Source organism: Athene noctua, chromosome 8 (genome assembly GCF_965140245.1).
Source record: "Athene noctua chromosome 8, bAthNoc1.hap1.1, whole genome shotgun sequence".
Classification (NCBI taxonomy): Eukaryota; Metazoa; Chordata; class Aves; order Strigiformes; family Strigidae; genus Athene; species Athene noctua.
This window is the reverse complement of record NC_134044.1, coordinates 2935788-2955240: the sequence shown is the minus strand read 5'-3', so window position 1 is coordinate 2955240 and position 19453 is coordinate 2935788. Positions and strand designations below refer to the sequence as shown.

General features: G+C 41.7%; 1 protein-coding gene across 3 annotated transcripts in view; it reads left to right on the top strand.

Moving 5' to 3' along the window:
* The window catches only part of VPS8 (VPS8 subunit of CORVET complex), an 87562-nt gene that overhangs the window by 29611 nt on the left and 38498 nt on the right, over nt 1-19453 (top strand). For all 3 annotated transcript variants that reach the window (XM_074912809.1, XM_074912810.1, XM_074912813.1), the window contains 16 exons: nt 65-139; nt 806-841; nt 3036-3126; nt 4244-4290; nt 5163-5252; nt 5630-5676; nt 6189-6411; nt 7377-7466; nt 8883-8934; nt 9220-9262; nt 10044-10116; nt 13214-13333; nt 13924-13995; nt 16197-16316; nt 17496-17552; nt 17969-18051. In XM_074912809.1, coding sequence (XP_074768910.1) covers nt 65-139; nt 806-841; nt 3036-3126; nt 4244-4290; nt 5163-5252; nt 5630-5676; nt 6189-6411; nt 7377-7466; nt 8883-8934; nt 9220-9262; nt 10044-10116; nt 13214-13333; nt 13924-13995; nt 16197-16316; nt 17496-17552; nt 17969-18051 — 1319 coding nt within the window. The remainder of the gene's footprint in view (nt 1-64; nt 140-805; nt 842-3035; nt 3127-4243; nt 4291-5162; nt 5253-5629; nt 5677-6188; nt 6412-7376; nt 7467-8882; nt 8935-9219; nt 9263-10043; nt 10117-13213; nt 13334-13923; nt 13996-16196; nt 16317-17495; nt 17553-17968; nt 18052-19453) is intronic.

Genomic DNA, 19453 nt, shown 5'->3' with positions numbered 1-19453 from the left:
GTTTCTTGGGAAACTTTACAGCAACAAAAAGCAGTTTTACTTGCATGTAATTTTCTCCCTGTAGGCATTGGTTGGAGAGAAAGCTTGTTATCAGTCCATCAGCAGCTGTGGTGGTCAGATCTTTTACCTTGGAACTAAGGTAAATGTGGGGAGTTTTTAATAAAAAGATGGGGCATTCACTGTTGAAGGTAGCTCATTTTCTGCGGAAGGGCAATTTTTATTTTACGATGTGAATCAGGGGTGGGTTATTTGTGCATGTATGTCATGGGATGAAAGAAATGTGCAGTAATTTGGTTTTAGCCAAGGTATGGGCTAAATATGACATTGTCATAGCTTCATGGTATCCTGGTTCATGCTGCTTCAGTGTAGATTAGTATTACTTTACTGACATCTCCTCTGTTCTAAGCTTCAATTTCTCTGTCCTAAATGTGCTAGTGAGTAAACAGAAGAAAATAAGACAGCAGGGAAAACTAGACTGTGTTGGATGGAATGATAAAAGGAATATCCTATTCATTTTCCCATTCTGCAGTGCAGGCTGTCTGTGAAAAGGCAAAGAGAGGTGGCCTATAGGATGACGTATGGAAGCAGGGGAAGAAGTGAGAGATGGTATCTTGGAGCAGAGGGGTTGTAAGGCCATGTAAAGGATGTTTTTTGTTAAATGTGAACATCCAATTTATTCCTGCTGTGCCAAGCTTGAAGGTTGCTTTACTTAGCTTCATCTGTACCAGCATGCTCTGGTGGGTCTGTGGGATACCAGAGGGTGCATGAGCAACTGTAAGTAAACAACTCTTTTTTTCTTTTCTAGTCTGTTCACGTCATGGCATTGAGAAGCTGGAGAGAGGTACATTGAGAGGAAAACTGTATGGCTTAGTAGGTTCAAATTGCTTAAATATAGTTTGGGAGGAGGGAGGGAGCAGTTGTGAAGCATGTTCTGAGCATTGTGGTGAGGATCCCTGATTGCTACGCACAGCCAGCACCGTAGGTACACTGCTTTCCATGGTGGGATGCTATAAACTTGCAGGCTGAATGGAGACCTTGTTCTCCCAAGCAGGGCATAATGCCTTGCCATATTTCAGCTTCTGTCAACAAGATAAGAGTTGGTGCAATGTATGACTTCAGAGGACTGTGTCAGTCTCCCAGGTAAGCATACAGAAGTGGAAGGAAAATCTGGTTCACTGTACTTTGTCTCCAGCTGCTGTAGGAGCTACATCATAAAATCCATCAAAGACTGCCTAGAAAGTTCATTGGATTTTAGATCTTTGTTTCTTTTGGTAGAAGATTTTTTTGGAACATCATTTCTCTGACAGCTGAAACACTGTCAATTTCCACACTAAAGTTCTTAGTGATCTGTTTATGTCTATTTGTTCCTGTGTTGCTCTTTTCACTGAGTTAGCAGTTTTTCCTTTCTAGATCATCACTTTGCAGTATATTTATTCAGTGTATGCATGTTCTCTCTCAGACTTTGTTTTGCAAGGCTAAGCAAAGCTCTTTCATCACTCTCGTGTAAGATTGCCTTCCCATTCCTTTCTTTTTTCAGTCACTGTTCTCTGCGCCTCCTTTGTGCTCAGTTTCTTGAACATAAGTAAACACTTTGGTGTGTATTACTCTGGGTAGAGTCTTAGAAATGTCATGCACAACGTCACCTGTTTTTCACTGTCTCTACTAGATAGGTCATTCCTTATGCATCCTTGGGTCTTATTTTGCTGTTCCTTTGGCTACATGATGTCAGTGGCTTGTGGCACTCTGGAGATTCACCCCATAGCGAAATTCTGAGTTCTGCTTTAAGTTGCTTGTACCACTGGATTGCATCATACTTCTATTACCCAGCTTTAGACGCAGTCCTGTTGTATCTGTCTTTCTGGTCTAGGGTCTCACATGCATCTGCTGGTCATCAGCAGACTTCGTTAGTAAATTCAGCTTATGCCAAGTTAGTTGACCAAATCACTGTGTAGAAGGGGGCTTCGAGGTTGATTTTCAAGGAATTCCAGTAGTAATTTCTTTCCAGTCTCACAATTTTCCTTTAAGCAGCAACCTTCACCATTTTTCCTGTTACCTGCTTTATGGCTCCTGTACTCATTCATGGTTATTAGCTCCTCCATATGACATTGTATCAGACCTTTAGTAAGATGCACAGTTCAGCTCTATTGAACTTTTATCCAGTTGCTGCTTTTAGTTACCAAGATCACTTTCTGCTGCTAGCTTTCCCTCCAGCCATTCACTACTGACTTCGTTTTAGTAAACTGTTAATGAAAAGTCTTGCTTTGACCCATGATTTCAGGTACTGTTTTTCCTGGAATTCAGAAGTCAAGCACAACTTACATGCTCTGTGCCAACCTCCTTCTAAAGTACTGTATGGTTTCTGTTGTGCTGCAGGCCTCTTTATTGTAGGGGATGAAGTCAAGAGTTGTAATTGAGTATGTGAGGGATTAGAGTGTGAAGCTGAGAGTTAGTTCTTGCTGCAGTACAGAATGCTGGGCTGTGATGCAGCAATCTCTCAAGTAGCACTTTAGCATTTTGACCTAACACATCAAGACTAGTGATGCTCAACCTTGTATACTAATAATTCCTTAAAGCAGAAAATACTTGTGATCTTCTTCAATCCTGGTTGAATGTGAGCTCATGAGAAAATAAAGTGTAGGATGAGTGCACCCATATGATGGAAACATGGCAGAGTGTTTTGTTGTGCTGTAAGTGACAAGACAAGGATGGGGAATGGAAAAATTTTATTCTTTGTGATTGCAGACACTCACTGATGCTGTGGGTCTCCATCCATCGAGTATCTAACCTAAAATGTAGCCCACAGGGACTTGATGTACTGCGGCCTGACATTTCTTAGTCTTTTTTAACTGTCCAGCAGAAAATGTACATATGAGAGAATCTTTTTGAGATACTGTCCTTTACTGCAGTGTGTTGAGGTCTTCTGAGGTTTCCTCCCCCTTGCTGTCAGGGATCCCACTACTGAGAAATGCTGATCTTAAATGCAAGGGGGTCATCTTTCCTGTAATGCTAAGGTTCAGTATTACTTGTTATTTTAGAGAGTTGACCACCTCCTGAAACAAGAGCGTCTCACTGATGCCCTGGCTCTAGCTTGGTCTTTTTATGAAGGTAAAGCAAAGGCTGTAGTAGGTAAGTTTGGGTTTGTGTGGGTTTTTTTAATTGAAACTCCTGTGGAAGGTTTTAAACCTATGCATGTACAGAAATCACTTTTTCAGGAAAAATAAAAAAAAGGAAGAGAATTAAATTGAAGAGAGAAAGTAGGAAGTGCTGCTTTGGGTTTGACGGAAACACCACCTTTATGTGGATTGGTTTGATTTTTGTTTTTTAGACTCATAGTCCCTTTCTCAGCCTGCTGTTTTCAAATGAAAATCAGAGTTGGTCTGTGTTGTGACTCCTATCTGTTGTCACTTTGCCATGAAGGAGGTGGAGCCCAGTGTTGAATATGTAGCCTGCTAAAATATTACTGAAGGTCATGCATGACCTGTAGGTAATATTCAGTGTGATGTTCTGTCAGCTCTGCCAAGCAGGATCTTTCATTCAGGTCAGCTCTGACTATACAACTGACTGAAAGAACTGCTGGGTTTTGGCACCAAGTTTCCTACAAAGGAGGATGCTTTGTGAGCATTTAGTTTGTTATGATAAACATGTTAATTATGCCAGAAACTTCCACTTGAATGGTCTGATTTGGACTGCACATACTGACTTTTCAGCAAATAACTTCTGATGATTTTGACAGATGAGACTCAAGTTCTCAGGATAAGATCCTCCTCCTGTGAAACTGCTAGTATCTGAAGATGTGTCTCATTTTAATGCATGGATATAAAGCGATTAAACAGATAGTTTTTCAGTATTCAAAGAATTACTGTCTTTTTGAGTTGGCATTTAAGATTTTTGTTTCCCCTTATACTGCAGTTAATTCAGCTTCTTTGCATCAAGGCATCCTCCAGCAATTAGCCTCATGTACGCAGTCTTTGACAGCCCTCCATTAATTGTTCTCTCAAGGTTAACAGCATTTGGATCTGTTCTTGCCATTTCTGTGCTGGAACAGTCTTTACGTTGGGAGAATAAACTCTTCAGAAGAAGAGTGAGCTAAAAGTAGAACACAAAATTGTGTATTTAGATATCCTGACCTCTGCATCTCCAGGGTAGTGGTGTTAGCATCTGAACTGTGGGATTTTTATATTTTGACTGGTAGCTTAGACGAGAAAAGCTGCCTTTGTTTTTTCCCCCCCCTCATTCTTTCTAGGCTTGTCTGGGGACACAAACAAGCGGAAAGCAGTCATTGCAGACAGAGTGAGTCACTGATCTCTTCCTAACTGGATTTTCATGTATGCTGATGTAATACTAACTGTGTTCCTGGAAAGAATGGCTTCTGTCCTCCAGAAGTTAGTTAATCCAGCTAGCTCTAGAATGTGTACATGTGCCTCTTGCTAAGATTGTGAGCAGGATTTTAGAAGAGAGACTTGGAAATACCTTTTGGGTAAAGGTGGGGATAAAATCTGCAACATTAGCAAATCAAAACATGACATTATCGTCCAGACCTTGAGATATCTGGTCCCCTCACAGTGGAGAGAAACCTTTTTTGCAGGTAACTCCAGAGGTTCCTGACCTTTGGTTGGCAAGTCTCCATCAGTATGTAACTTGCTGACTCTCAGGATGGAAACTTTGCTGCATATATGCATGGACATGGAAAAAACTCTTCAACTGATCCTGTTCGTTTGTCACAGGAACTTTTTTCTGGGAAGAGTATGTTTAAAATACACAATTATTGCAATTATTATTCAAGTGTACTTTGTTCTTCGTGTATATTTTGCTTGTTCAAGATAGCTTTGTATAGCTTCAAGTGACTTAAGCTTTGGGTAAAAACATGGCCCAGATGAGCTTTGTGCTTCAGGGTGTGTTTATCTGCCTGCAAATTTGCTGGCAGACTCTCTGCCCAGGTTCTTAGTCAGTTAAAGTTAGTGTAGGCCTTTAATAACCCACTGGGCCGCTTCTATGCCCTGTCATGCCATTGTCTCTTGACAGCCTCTTCCCTGCCCACGGTAGTTCATACCCAAGGTGGGACAGCAGAGTTTACAGAGCTGCCAGCCCTCAAGTCAGTTGTGCTACCAAGTAGGGCCTGTAGTGTAGGGTTTGAATTAATTTTCTTGTTTATTGTAATTCAGATGGTTGAAATCCTTCTCCATTACGCTGATCGGACTTTGAAGAAATGTCCTGACCAAGGAAAAATCCAGGTTATGGAGCAACATTTTCAGGTATGGTGCTCCAGAGGATTCTCTTATACAGATCTTCTGATTTTTTTTAATCAGACTTTGCTGTAAAAATACTTGTCTATTTTTGAAAAATATTGCTGCATCTCAGCTGAACTCTTCCCTCTGTTGTGTGCACTAATGAAATCAGGACTTAGTTCCAGCTAGGCAGCAGAGCAAAACCTCTGCAGAGGTGTGATTAGAGTTTTTCTCCATATGAACCAGTATATGGGAAAACCTGTAACCGTGCCAGCTACCAGCTGATGCAGATAACTCACTGATTCTGCTCTCTATTGGCCAGGCTTCATTTTGTGCTCTGCAGGATGTGCTATTTGGCAGGATTTTTGCCAGTCCCTACAGCTTTTTTTATGTTTCTTCTGCAGGACGTGGTGCCTGTCATAGTTGATTACTGTCTCTTGCTCCAGCGCACGTAAGTCTGAGTTTGCAAGCCTGTCTCCCAAGGCAGACCACCAACCCATGTAGTCCTGAGTGCTGCTGCCTCTAGTATCACATAGTTTAGAGGAATTGTATCACATCGTCGCCATATCATATATCACATCACAGTTTAGAGGAATGCTTAAAAACTGATACTAAGGTTGGGGTTCTCAGTACTCAAAGGAAAGTGTGTCTTAAATTTTCATTGATGTGTTGAGGAAGAAAAGTTTGCTTCAAACTTTTCCCCCACATCATCCCCTTAAGAAAGAAGCTGCCTTCATAGATTTTTCCTGTCATCATCATTTCCCCTCTAACAGCAGGTTTTTTGCTGCAGCATCCGTAGTCAATTTATTCTGTGTAGCTGCATGTAACTTGCATTAGTACAGTAACAGGGCATTCAGCCTCTGAAATACAGAGAAAACAGAATTTAATTTGGAGCCCTCAGAGTAGATAAGTAAGGAGATTTTAGTAAGATTATTTGATAACTAAACACTTCTTTCCTCCTAGGGATCTATTATTTAACCAGATATATGATAAGATGGGTGAGAATTCTGTAGCTAAAGGCATCTTTCTGGAGTGCTTGGAGCCATATATCTTAAGTGATAAGCTGATGGGAATCACAGCTCAAGTGATGAAAGACTTGCTGCTTCACTTCCAAGACAAGAACAGGTTGGAAAATTTGGAAGCCTGCATTGTGCATATGGATATCACCAGCTTAGACATACAGCAGGTGAGCTGTTGTACTGTGTGCTGTATTGGGTTCCTCTGAATAAATGACATCCCCTAGTCACTGATGCAAACTCCTTGTGGTTTTGAGTACTGCATGGCATGTGGAAAACAAGGTATCACCTTTCAACAGACAAGACTTATGTAGTTCAAACCATTCGTGCCTTTTGGTCACTAATTTGTAGCAGAACTTAGCCCTGTGTCCCTGGGATCAAATGCAATGAATGTGGGCATTATTTAGCATGGTTATTTCCATCCTGCAGCACACATGCTCCTATAAACATGTTTGCAACCCCAGTTTGTGTCCTGGCACAGGTTAATGCATCAGCAGCTGAATGTGTTGGAAACTACTAGTCCATCAGGATTAGTCTGATATTCACAGCTGGTCTTTCCTGTTTTGAGTACCTTGCCTAACATCAAAGGCTTCAGGAGCTCAAAAAACTGGAGTTGCATTTGTCAGTTTGGTGCCTGCCAGCCTGCTCTCCTCATGTGCTTGCACTTGTGTGACAAAGTTAGTGGAGCAAGGAGGTGTTCCTGCTGGGTAGTCCTGTTTTTCTTGGCCAGTTTTTATTCCCACAGCATAGCTTTGCATTCCAAGGAGAGAACTCTTTGGGAACTTGAGAAATCAATTCACTAACTCAACCGAAAGGAGAACTAGTGCAATCAAAGGTTTTGAAGAACTGATTTTTATTTTTTTTTTATTCCTTAACCTCATACAGGTCATGAATGTTAGAATCTAGACAGTTACATTCCATGTTTGCTGCATGAGCAATAAGCTGGATAGTCCCTTTGGGGATTTGGAATCCTTGCAAGAGACTAGTTCTGCAATTGGAAATTCTCATTCTGCTTTAAGTTATGCTGTCAGATGATGCAAATGCAAGGACAGCGATTGTATTTGAGAGACTGGAGAAAGAAAACTGTGAGCTAAGGCCAGCTCTGTATGTACATTGTGCTTTGTTTGCCTTGCAGGTAGTTCTTCTGTGCTGGGAAAACCATCTCTATGATGCCATGATCTATGTCTACAACAGTGGGATGAATGACTTCATTAGTCCTATGGAGGTAGGAAAGATGCTCAGCGCAGCAAGCTCTTATTTGTGCACAGTCTCTGAGAAACAGCATTTCAAACCCAATGCATTATCTTCTCATTCAGTGTGTATATATTCTTTTCTTTTTTTCATTTAAAGGGAGAAATCACGTATGATATATGCAGTTTATTTGTCTAGATGCAGTAAAGGAGAAAAGTAATTTGTAATTACTGTGCTTTAGAACACAAATTTCCCTGCTGAGGTAGCAAAGCTCTGTAGGAAATTGTCCTGTTAATAAAATAAATGTAAAACAAAAGCAACACAAGAGAATAACATGATGGCTTAAAGAGATTGTATTGCAGAACTGTCTGCTAACAGCTTTGTTGCTGGTGGTGAGCCTGGTCTGTGTGGCATGACATGCTGAGAAAGTATCAACTCTCTGCACAATGGGATTAATGGAGGTGTAGGCGTGAGAGGTTCTATGAACACCACCTGCTTTTTTTCCTTCATACTGCTTCCTCTGCTGCCACAACATGTATTAAACAGTATGTATTAAACAGTAATGGAAACAAAGGGTGACCTTACCTGTGTACAGAATTCAGAAAAAAGGCTGGAAGCAGTCCTTGCAGGGAGGTAGGCTTTGTTCCTAGCACTTGGGTGTGATCCGTTAACAGTAGCACAGGACTCAGTGTAATGCTGTCAGCGAAGGCCCTGTTGGTGCTGCTGCTGGTAATCCTGAAGATGGGCCTGAGATACCAGTTGCTCTTGAAGCCTATAGCTATAACATTACGATGTTTCATTATAGAAGCATGCTGCTGGTATTTTCTCTGTAGTGTTGAAATAGAGAGCTGAGTCCATTTGAGTGTGAAAATTAAACTGCCCAATTTCTAACAGTTATAATCTCATTTCACTTTTTTTTTTTTTTTTTTTTTTTCAGGAAGGAGACTTTTTAGGTGTTCATTATTTTAAAAAGGACTTCTGGAAACCTAGCATTAACTGTATGAGGACAGATAATTTTTTCTGCTTTCTAGAGCTAAGTATTTAGATGAGTCCTCATTCTCCATGTCCAAACTAAAGGGTCTCTGGTGACCCTGCTAGGTGGACTGAAGGTTTGCATAGTCTCTAGTGGCAGAAGCTTCAGGAACAGGAAGCAGGGCTGGTCATTTGTGCTCTGACTTCTTTTTGGGACTAGTGAACATTGCTTTTTTTTAGTGTGAACTGTGCTTAGGGTTAGATCTGACTGAATGAAGGCTGGTTTTTCATATGTCATAACATCAGCTGGGAAAAGCTTGCCACATCTTGGTGTCCTCTGCACCTTTTAATTGTAAGATATAGTGATAAAGTGCAGTTTTGGGGAAAGAGGCCCCACTGATCTCTGCTTTAAAACCATGCAGATTCTTTGCGTTGAGCTTTTCCAGCTGCTTGAGCACTGCCTTCTTCCTTGTTACAGAAGCTGTTCAAAGTCATTGCTCCTCCACTGAATGCTGGGAAGTCTCTCACAGGTACAGAATTCCTTCCCTTTAAGTTTCTAATTTTGATATGTGATGTTTTGACTATCTCTAGTCACTTCAACAGAGGGATGCAAAAAAGGAATACATATCCAATATAAGGGTCTTGGAGAACTGAAAAGTGTTCTAGTACTATTTACCGTATGTAAAGCTGCTCAACTTACTGTGTGTAAAACTCTGCATGTGTGTCAGATGAGATGTTTTGCTAACAGCTGGGAAAAAGAATTGCATCTCTGTATGTTGTCTCGTGAAGAAAAGGTGACAATTTTTGTTTTGTAGATGAGCAGGTGGTAATGGGCAACAAGCTGCTTGTATATATAAGGTAAGGTCCTTTAGAAAGTGCGTGAGGTGCTGCCTAATGGTGGCACCAGATTTTTATCTCACTATAGTTGCATAAGCTTAGAGTGTGTTTCAAGGTCTGGCGTAAAATAGCAATGGCTAATTTGTACAGCTGATTTAAAAGTTACAGCGGCTTCTTGTTACACATCTTGTGAGTGGATAGGTAGGATAAAGTTGGAGACTTTAGAGCTCAAGTTACTGCTGGTAAGCCAAGACCATGTCTTTAGAAATTAATTGAGTGAGTTCTTTTGTCCTGTGTGTGGCACACTGCTCCTTGAACAAGGACTCTGTAGCCTGAAAAGCTGTTATTTTAGCCCTTTCTGCTATGTCTTTTGGGATAACTGTGCTCAGCTGCTGCTTACTGTGTTTTCCTATCATTTGCAGGAGGTCATTCTGAGATTGCACAGTAGTGATTAATTAGTGAATTCCTCTTTCTGGAATCTATTCAAGATTGTGCACATTAAATTCTGCATTTCTCCTGCTTCCTAAAATGCAAGAGTAATGATTTTTGTGAGAAATACTGAGTTTCCTGGTTACTTTTCTGCTGTGGAATGGCGTACCTCAGATGCAAATTCATGCAGTGCATTGGCTTACTGTGTATTAACAGCAGTGCTGTCTGCAATGCTTGCTGTCATGTTTTATGAAATAAATTTGTCTGGTTTGTTTTAAGAGCATCTTGAAAATTAACTTTAAAAATAAACTGTTCTCCTCGATCTGTTTAATGTCAGGATGTATTAAAATACCTTTCCCCTCCTTTTGTATAGCTGCTGCTTGGCAGGCCGTGCGTATCCATTGGGCGATATTCCTGAAGATCTGGTACCTTTGGTTAAAAATCAGGTGAGCAAACTTTTGGAAGGAAACTTTCCCATATGAGGTTTTTAGGAGCTGTTTATGTCTTATTTCATGGATTTCTGATAGAAAACTATTGTCAGTCTTGTAGCTGTATCCTTGTGATATGAGTACATACCACTGTAAATACCAATTAAATTTTTAAAGAATGAAATCAAATGATTGTTTGAACAGAATCTGACCATTAAAAAAAATATTTTTCCTTCAGCTGTAAATTGGGGTGTGGGAACATTGAGTTCTTAGAGGCGCTAATTTTGATTGTTTTTTTTCCTTATTCTTTATCACAAAGTTACCAGAACTTTGTAGCTTTTTCTTCATTCTAAACTTGACTATGACATGTCAGATATGGGAGGATCTTCCCTGTTTTCAAATGCATGTAACACGGGATTGATGGGAGTAGAAAGTGAGCTAACATCAAAGAACATTAAGTAAATATTCCTTTCTCTGTTTGGCTGTTGATAAAACTCCAGTTTGCATTGGAGTTTTCCTGCCTTGAATACGATACCTCTGGCCTCCTTGCACAATAAAGTTTGACAACTCCTTCCCTGATGTCCTTATTACTGCCTCCTGCCCACAGCACTTAAGGGAAGAGGCTTTCCCAGAACTTGAAAGCTTATTCCACAGTGATGGTGTTTGGAAAGACAATTTCCATTTTCTGATAGTCACTGCCACTTTGAGACAACTTAAAAGGTAACTAGTTTCTTCATTCTCTTGAGAAAAGGCATAAAGCAACCCACAGCTTGATATTATTTAGTCTTGTGACTGTTAAGATTGTCTGCTTTCTCAGTCTGTTCCAGCTCTGATTAGGAGGCAATAGGCTGGTACTACATTCCTCTTCATCCACCCATCTTGGGCATCCTTAGTTTGGGACAGTTGGCCCTGAGCATGTCCAGCCATTCCGCTTATAAGGCAGTATCTTAGCTGCTTCAGAAGTCTGTACCTATGTTTATAGGCTCTGAAGCTGCTTGTTTTACACCCTGTGGGCTGACCACAGACTGACTACCCATCTTTTGTTGTTCTGTCTAGTCACTCTAGGAAGAACTGTGACCTAACATCCAAATCATCTTCCCAGGGCACTTGAGGAACAGCAACTGATGCCTTAAAGCTTGCTGCTATTACCCTGTGACAGAGCAGGCTTGTCCTACTGTCCTCTGGGACAAGGTTGGATTCCTGAGCTGCATCTCATGTTGTTCTTTGCCACCGTGTCAGTGGGCCACCTTTGGCTGACCAGATTCATCACGCTGTTCTGAGTCTGTGATGGTAGCTTTCACATCGGCAGAAATAGCCTTTTCCATCTAGATTGTCCAAGAGATCGGCCGGTTGTTTCAAGGCAACAAGTATTATTGCATATGCCTTACGTATTTGTTCAGGGCAGGTGTGAGTGTGTTCTTAATGGTTTCATCGTAGGGAGAGAGTGCCTAGATAAAATCACAGTGAACTTAGGCCAAAAGTATGACTAGACCTGCAGGTCATACTTTAGTGTCGTGAAAGTTGGCTTGGTCACTTCCAAGTAAATCTTTCCTTTTCATTATGTCCATCAGAGCCCTCAAGCTGACTATTTCTTTCTCTTTAAGCTGTGTCTGAAGCTTGGCCTAAGGCAAAACTTAGTTCCTTTGAAGTCATCTCTGACAATTTATTAAAACAGGGGATGCTTGTAATAATCATTTTGTGCTCATAAAACTCCTTCCTGAGTTTCTGGCCAGTTTTACCACAAATATTCTTGTTGGGGTCTAGCATTTTGCTCTAGTTTCAGGGTTTCAGTAAGAGGAAGTGCTTTTTTGTAGTCTCTCTTTGCAGTACAATGGAACAGATTTTTTTTTTAATTGTGAGGTGGAGGGTTTTTTGGGGTATCTTTTGGGGTTTTTTCCTAATCCAGAGTTTGTAGTTATATGTGTATAGTAGCTCGGTTACTGCAAAGGCTTTCCTCACAGGGTGTGCAAACCAGTCTGCAGCACTAGGCTGTTGCCCTCTCCCATGGTCCTTATCAAGTTGTTCCCTGCACACACTTGTGCTGACAGAGCAACAGACTGTGGCTCAAGGTCTGAGGGGAAGTGATAGCCCAGCCAGCAGCAGTAGCTCTGGGGAGGAACCATCAACCTCTCCTTTTTATGATCTCTGATAGTGTTCCTGAGAGCTTGGTTTAAGTAACACCTTTCCATCTGGACACTTAAATCCGCTCTAGCTACAGTCTGGGAGGTTTTGGTTTGTTTTCTGAAGAGTTTCTCGCTGGAAGGTAGGTATCAGGTTTGAGGAAGCCAACAGAGAAGATTGTGGATCTGAAAGTTAAGCTGCTAACTCCTCCTGGCTTCACTGCCACTGTGGTGACAGGAAAATTAACTTGGAATAGAAGTAAATGAGAGAACATGGCAGTTCCTGAGGATGGCTGGGAGACTGTATTGCCTGTCGGTTCTCCATGGCATCCCAGTATGTGATAGCCCGTCTGCAGCAGTCTGCTCTCTTTCTGCTGGTAGCCAGATCTGTTGTGAGCATGTGTGAGACAACTGGAGCTGTTGCTGCCCTGTTTGTTCCCTGGGTGGGCATGGACTGCTCTGTCAGTGGTTGAATAAAAGAAGTTGCCTTCATTTCGAAAAGCACTCTCAAATCTCAGTAAATAGGAAGTTAGTGGAGGAGATGGAGTTGAATAACACCTAAGCCAGTCCTTGCAGTGCCAAAAAGCTTTGTGTCTCAGAGTGAGGGGACAGATTGATGGGCTTTTCCCAAGAGAACTGCTGACAAGGAGAGGAGCTGTGCCCTGGGTAAGGAGGAGTTGCACAGCTTCTCAGGAGAGCTGCCAGGAAGGGGAAGGAGTTACCTAATTTCACACTCTTCCGTCTGCAAGTATAAACTTTAATTTTTGCTTGATCTTAAATTTTGCTTGATCTTAAATTGGTTGGTGAGTCTAAGGAGGCGCAGTTTTTTTCCTACTAACAAGCCACAGAAAACATAGTTCAAGAACACTCATGGACTCCTAAGGCTCTTTAAAGCTTAAGTGAAAAGCAGGTAACGATGCTGCTTTCCCGTGTGCTTGTGCTGTCGGTTTTCTGAAATCCATAGGAAATCTGCTGTGTTTGAATTTTCATTGCAGGTCTTCGAATTTCTCATCCGGCTGCATTCAACTGAGGGATCTGTGGATGAAGAGGTTTACCCTTATGTCCGTACCTTGCTGCACTTTGACACTCGGGAATTCCTTAATGTTCTTGCTCTGGTAAGAGATTGCTGATCTCCTCCGAGAGAAAAATACTACACCACTTCTTCCATCTTCTATGTCATTGCTTGTGTGATCTGTAGGATTTCCATTAAAAAGTTCATGCATTAGCTAAACCAGTAGTTACTGGCTTGATGCAGGAGTCGTTTTGATGTGTGTTCTATAAGATATCAGAGGAGATCATAATAGTCCTTTATGTCCTTAAGTATAAGTTGATGAACATGACATTATACAGTGAAGACTCCAGTAACAGAGGCCATCTTTAAAGCACAGGTAAAACAAGAACAATGTATTTGTAAAGTGTTTTAGTATCTACATCTTTCTCCTGCCTAAAGATTAATATTTCTTCCTTTCCACATTTCTTGGAATTGCCTTTGTCTGTTTGGACCTATTACTTTTACTCAACATGTAAGAACAATTTTGATAGTTACAAAAGAGTAAATTGTATCTTGGAACCTGCTGCTTAGGTGATATGCGCAGGAAGGCATTGTCAGCTTTGTGATAAGGCTACTTCTTGGTGTTTGCTTGTGTTTCTGGGTTTGGCAGTGGAGAGCATTCTTCTTAAGGTGTCAGTGTTTTGCCTCATGCAGACTTTTGAAGACTTTAAGAATGACAAGCAAGCTGTGGAGTATCAACAGAGAATTGTGGACATACTTCTGAAAGTGAGTGTGCCTAAAAATGAACCTCTGTGTTTACATCTGACTGATTGTACACAACACTGTGCAGTATAGGCTGTAATTTGAATGAGGTGTTTCCAGTCCTACCCTGGATGACCCCTCTGAGAAGGTGGTGGGTTGGAACTTGGATTTGCCTCAGTCAGGGCTGTCGGTTTGATATTTGGAAGTGATGCTTCATGCACCTTAAATACAGTGACAGAGAGGTCTCCTTTCCTGTCTGTGATTTCAACTGGGTTGTACTGTGTTGTCAAATTTCTCCTCTGTGCACTAAGTTTATTTTTATCTTTTTCTCATTGATTCTGGTCCCTGATTCCTTCTGAACAGGAAGAAAGGTCCCAGGAATCCTGTGCTTGGCAGGATGCCAGTGCTCTTCTGATAAAACCCTGCTCCCCATATCTGTAAATGCTGTGTTTGGGATGTAACGTACTCAGAATGACAAGCCTATCTTTAGTAAACGGGAGAGAAGAGGAATGTCAGAGTTATCAGCCTGGTGCTCTAGAAATCACTTGTCACCTGCAGACTGTGTTCTTTAACAATGAATGTTCTCATTAAAAGCTATCGCTGACAAATGCAGTTTGCTTTCCCCTTCAAAGCTGTCAGCATTAATAATGAGTAACTCCACTTGGAAGCTGTTTATGTATAAACAGATCGTAAGTAGCATTTCCCTGTCACTGTCATCATTGATAGACAAGAGCAAGGGCACCAGTGAGTGGATTCGGTGACAGCGCTGCTGCACTAGGCTGTGTTGGAGAGGCTGAGATAATGCCACTGGGGGGGAACTTTTGTGAGCCTGCCTGAGCAGGATGTTGCTGTAAGGCTGTTAGTTAGCCCTGTGCTGGGTTAGCCCATGCTTTTTTGTGTCTTTAGCTGCTGTCAGCAGGAGGTGGCACACTGCGGCCGTGTTCTGGAGCTACTGTGGGATGTGTCCTGTGGTGGGCTGGATCGAGCTGTTTACTGCCCTGACTCTGTGCTGCTGGCCATGTAACAAATGTCCACCACAAGAGAATTCAACCGTGCTCTTGGAGGGGAAAAGGAGGGCAACTGTGAGAAGTGCTGCAGGATTAAATGCATCTGCAGGCAAACAATTTGGTGTTATGAGAACTGTCAGTCCCTTGGTCAGGAATCTTTTGGATAAAAATAAAAAAAAATCTTGGAACATTTTATTTAAATTTATCATTGGCAAAAATCCCACTTAGGGGAAATAGCTGTGCTTTTAAAATAGTTTGGTCAACATAGACGTTCTCCTAATGCTGATGTAAACTTTGCCAAGTATATCATCTTTTAGAAAGTCCGTGTTGTTGGCCTGCAGCCTCTGTAGAGTTGCTCTGTTTCAGAGGTACAGTATTTTCACCTTCATATGGGCCAACAAGGACTCTGTGAAAAACAAAGTGAAAATCAATAAAATACTCCATATTTTAAACGCTAACACCATTCTGACTAGGCTCCTATATGAAGTAGCCTTTTTAAACAGAAAATGAAGATTAAAAAAGAACTATAGAATTAGGTGGTGTTTCAAGCAGAGATTAAGGAATCTGCTTGATTCCTTAATGTGTCTTACCACTTGACCATTAGCATCTCATGGGGATCTGAACTCCAGGTCACTTTAGGAGATCAGTTGTCTGTTCCAACCTCAGACTGAGGTTATAAACTGGGAGATGGACCCTGTCTGGGATTTGCTAGAGCAATTCTTAGATGTTAGTTGACAGAGTTGTTAAGGTGATAGATTTCCTCACAGCTAAACCCACTGCTCTTAGAGGGGAACTCTCCAAACAGAGGCATTTAACTTTTCTTTAGTGTTTAGGATTTTTGTTGGAGTCCCCCTTCACGCTCAAAAATCAGGGACATGCAAGAATACTTGTGGAGAAGTTGAGCCTCTTCAGCTTCAGGACAGAGGTGATTTAGCATGGACAGATCATCTTTAAGGTTCCTTCCAACCCAAACCATTCTGTGAAACATCCACTGTCTGAGTCTTCAGGTAACACAGTTAAATGCCATGGAATGTGGCTTATCTTTAGACCTTCAGGGTGGACTAACACCAGGAGATTGTGTAGATGTCTAGGGTAGGAGGAGACATGATGGCTGTACAGGGATTTCTTGTTGCGGTGACCTGATTGCTTTCCCAAAGGCAGCTACAGAATAAATCACTTGTGTTTTTATTTTTTCCTTTTCTCTCTAATGTTTCTCAGGTCATGGTAGAGAATTCTGACTTCACCCCGTCACAGGTTGGCTGTCTCTTTACCTTCCTTGCCCGTCAGCTTGCCAAGCCCAACAACACATTGTTTGTGAACAGGACACTTTTTGACCAGGCAAGTATTCCTCTGTGAGGGGGGGGCAAAAATTCCTAACAGGGTGCAGCACTGCAGAAAGTGTGGCTAGTGCTGTAGGCTGGAGCAATTCCTGGTGCATTATAAAACAGGTAGCATCTTTCTGGGACTTTACTGTGATTTCAAAGAAACGGATTAGGAGAGACCACAGAAGCACATTAAGTGTGTTTCACCTTGCCTGCTGGAATGGTGTGAGAAATAGGGTCAGGTCCTAGGAGATGGAACAGCATCTGCTCTTCTCCGCGGAATACAGATGCCTGTGGCCACTAGTGTGTCATGAGAGAGAAAGTAAGGGTCCATAAGGGCCAGAATCAAGCTGTTTAAGCCCAAGTTGGCATTTTGGAGACAATATTGTCATTTGTTATGCATATGAAGGTGCAAAGATAAGGACATAAGGGGTGCCAACTAAAATGACAGTAGCAAGTTTATAGAGCACGTATATGTAGCTGGCAATTTCTATTTCATGTGGCCACTGTACTTCTGCTGCTTGAAACAGGCTGATACACCCCAGTGCGTGCCTGAAGCTTGCAAGGGTTAAGTTTATATCCCAGCTTAAGTCCCAGAAATTCCTGGGACTGAGGAGGAAGCTTCAATGGCTACAGCAGTTGTGCTTTGATGATAATATGGATATATGAACCCTAATAAAATATGATTTAGAAAATATATCTCCTTTGTCATAATTTAAGTCCAAAGAACTCTGGAGGCTAAAGAGATTTGGGTTAAACACTTTAACTACAGATATATTAAATACTATGAATTACATGATTTCCTGTTTTTCTGGGAGAGATGGCACAGTCCAGGAGAGAAATCAAGAGGGTCAGTGTAGTGGTTCTAGCAGTCTGGTGTGTAGTCCAAGGCAGGGCCATGGGGTTCCCTGAATTCTTCCATAGTCCCAGGGTTCCCAAATGTTTGGTTCTAGATCCTGGTGCAGAGTCACGAGTTTCCCCCCCCTAGAGCCTTTCAGCAGTTCTCGGTTACTTCAGTGTTCTTGAGTGACCTTAGTTACAGGACCAAGCAGAGAGTACCTCACATGAATAAATTGCACCGTTGTATTCTGATTTGCCATTGCCATTACTGGTGCTCACAGTCTGCTTATTAGGCTTATGCTAACATCTATGCTAACTAAGCCTAACTCATGCTAACTTCTACACCCTTGCACAGGTCCTTGAATTTCTGTGCAGTCCGGATGATGACTCCCGCCATTCAGAGAGGCAGCAGGTAATAACCTTCAAGAGAACATCTCTTTAAGCACCAGGTATGACCAGAGTGTAGAGCAGAGCTCAGCCTCCTTGGGAGCGATGTTGGCTGGAGGTCACGTGCCAAAGCAGACACCTAGCATAGGAATGGTGGCCAACATGGAAGAATTGGGCAGTGCTGTACACAGCAGGAGTGAGGGAGGATCCTACCCCAGCATTGCCTGCAGGAGAGGTTTGACAGCAGTAAGAACAGAGACAGGAAAGTCCTGGATAAGTGCATGACCTTCATAAGTAATGGACAATCAATTAAAAGAAAGAATCTGTAAAATAAACCCTGTGTTAATACAAAGTTTAATGGAGCAGGAGCGGTGTACTTTTAATGGCACTGGCTGCCCAGCTGCTACTGCAATATAAATAACTGGTCTTCAATATCTGCAGGTCCTTTTAGAATTGCTCCAGGCAGGAGGGATAGTACAGTTTGAAGAGAGCCGTCTTATCCAAATGGCAGAAAAAGCTGAATTGTAAGTTGCTGTGTACAATATATGAATACTGCTTTTTAAGTCTTATGTATGGTATTTAAATACTGCCTTTAAATCTCCTCTAGAGCTTTTTTCCTCCACGTTTCTTGTTCCTGCTTTGCAGCTGTGTTTGGGTTTATTTTCCCGATGCATTCACATATGCTTCACTTAATATGTTCATATTTAGCCCCAGTCTTTCTGTCTTTTCTCTACTGGGTGTTCTTACAGAAAGCATTGTTAAGATAAGAGGGAGTGGAGCTGTGGAAAACCCTTCAGCGTGAAATCCTGTGGGGCTTGATGAGTTTTGGCACTTCCTATCCTAGACCCCAGGCTTTGTTCAAAGGTATAGTGGTATATTTGAATGCTCTACCACTTGACAGATGGAGATGACTCGTTGGGGTGAGACCTACAGGTGGATTTAAAAGCATGAAGGGGTCTGAAGCCACCCCCATGGTACTCATTTTAGAATTGAGTAGGAGAAACAAACACAGTGTCTGGAAAGGCTAAAAATTTCCACTATCGCCTTTACATGCTTTATGCTTCCAGAAGGAGTCTGTCATGCCTGAACAGAGCCAGCCAGGGAGGGCATCTTCATCCAGGTCTTGACTTTGGATGTTGTGTGAATTAATCCACCACACTACAAAGGACCAGAGGGATAGAAGCGCAGTGGTGGGGTATGCCATGCCTGTTTTCCTGTGTGTCCTAGAAGGAGTTAACCAAATTTTTCAGACTCAAGAAATGCATTTTTTTTTTAATCCTTACTTCAGAGAGTTTGGCTGCCAGAACCACCAGCTCAGCCACTTCCATCACAACTAGAAGACCTATAGTTAATGTTATTTAGCACACTTTTCATTTGTTTTGCCTCTAGTTACATCTGGTTTTATCTAATGTCTCAAGATACTTGTTTATTAAAATTTGAAGGTAGGAAGCTGTGTCATAACACATTATTGAGTCATATTCAGCCTATTTCTTCAAATTAGTATTGTGGATTGTCCTAGCGTACAGCTGAGTGTGTTATGGGAATACGGAAGATGATCTATGAACAGAAACCCGATTTCTTTAAGGATTTTTGTCCTCTATCCTTTGCGAACCTATGAAACCTGGTTTCTTTAAGGATTTTTGTCCTCTGTCCCTTGCCTCTCACCTTAGTAGCTCTGGTTTTCTCTGTTCTATATGGTAACTTCCCCAAAAGAGGGAGGTTGATAGGCTGATTGGCCTGTGCCTGGTACCAAGCAGCATATGTAAACTGGAGCCACTCGACCTGTGTGCTGAAAACCTTGATGTAAGATACTTACAAATGTTTTTTTTTAAAACATACTGTATTTTCTTTTGAGTGCTGCAAACTGTGCTGGATCTGAGCTTCCTACCTCTGTTCTGCTGACTCAGCTGAGTGTGTTTTCCTAAT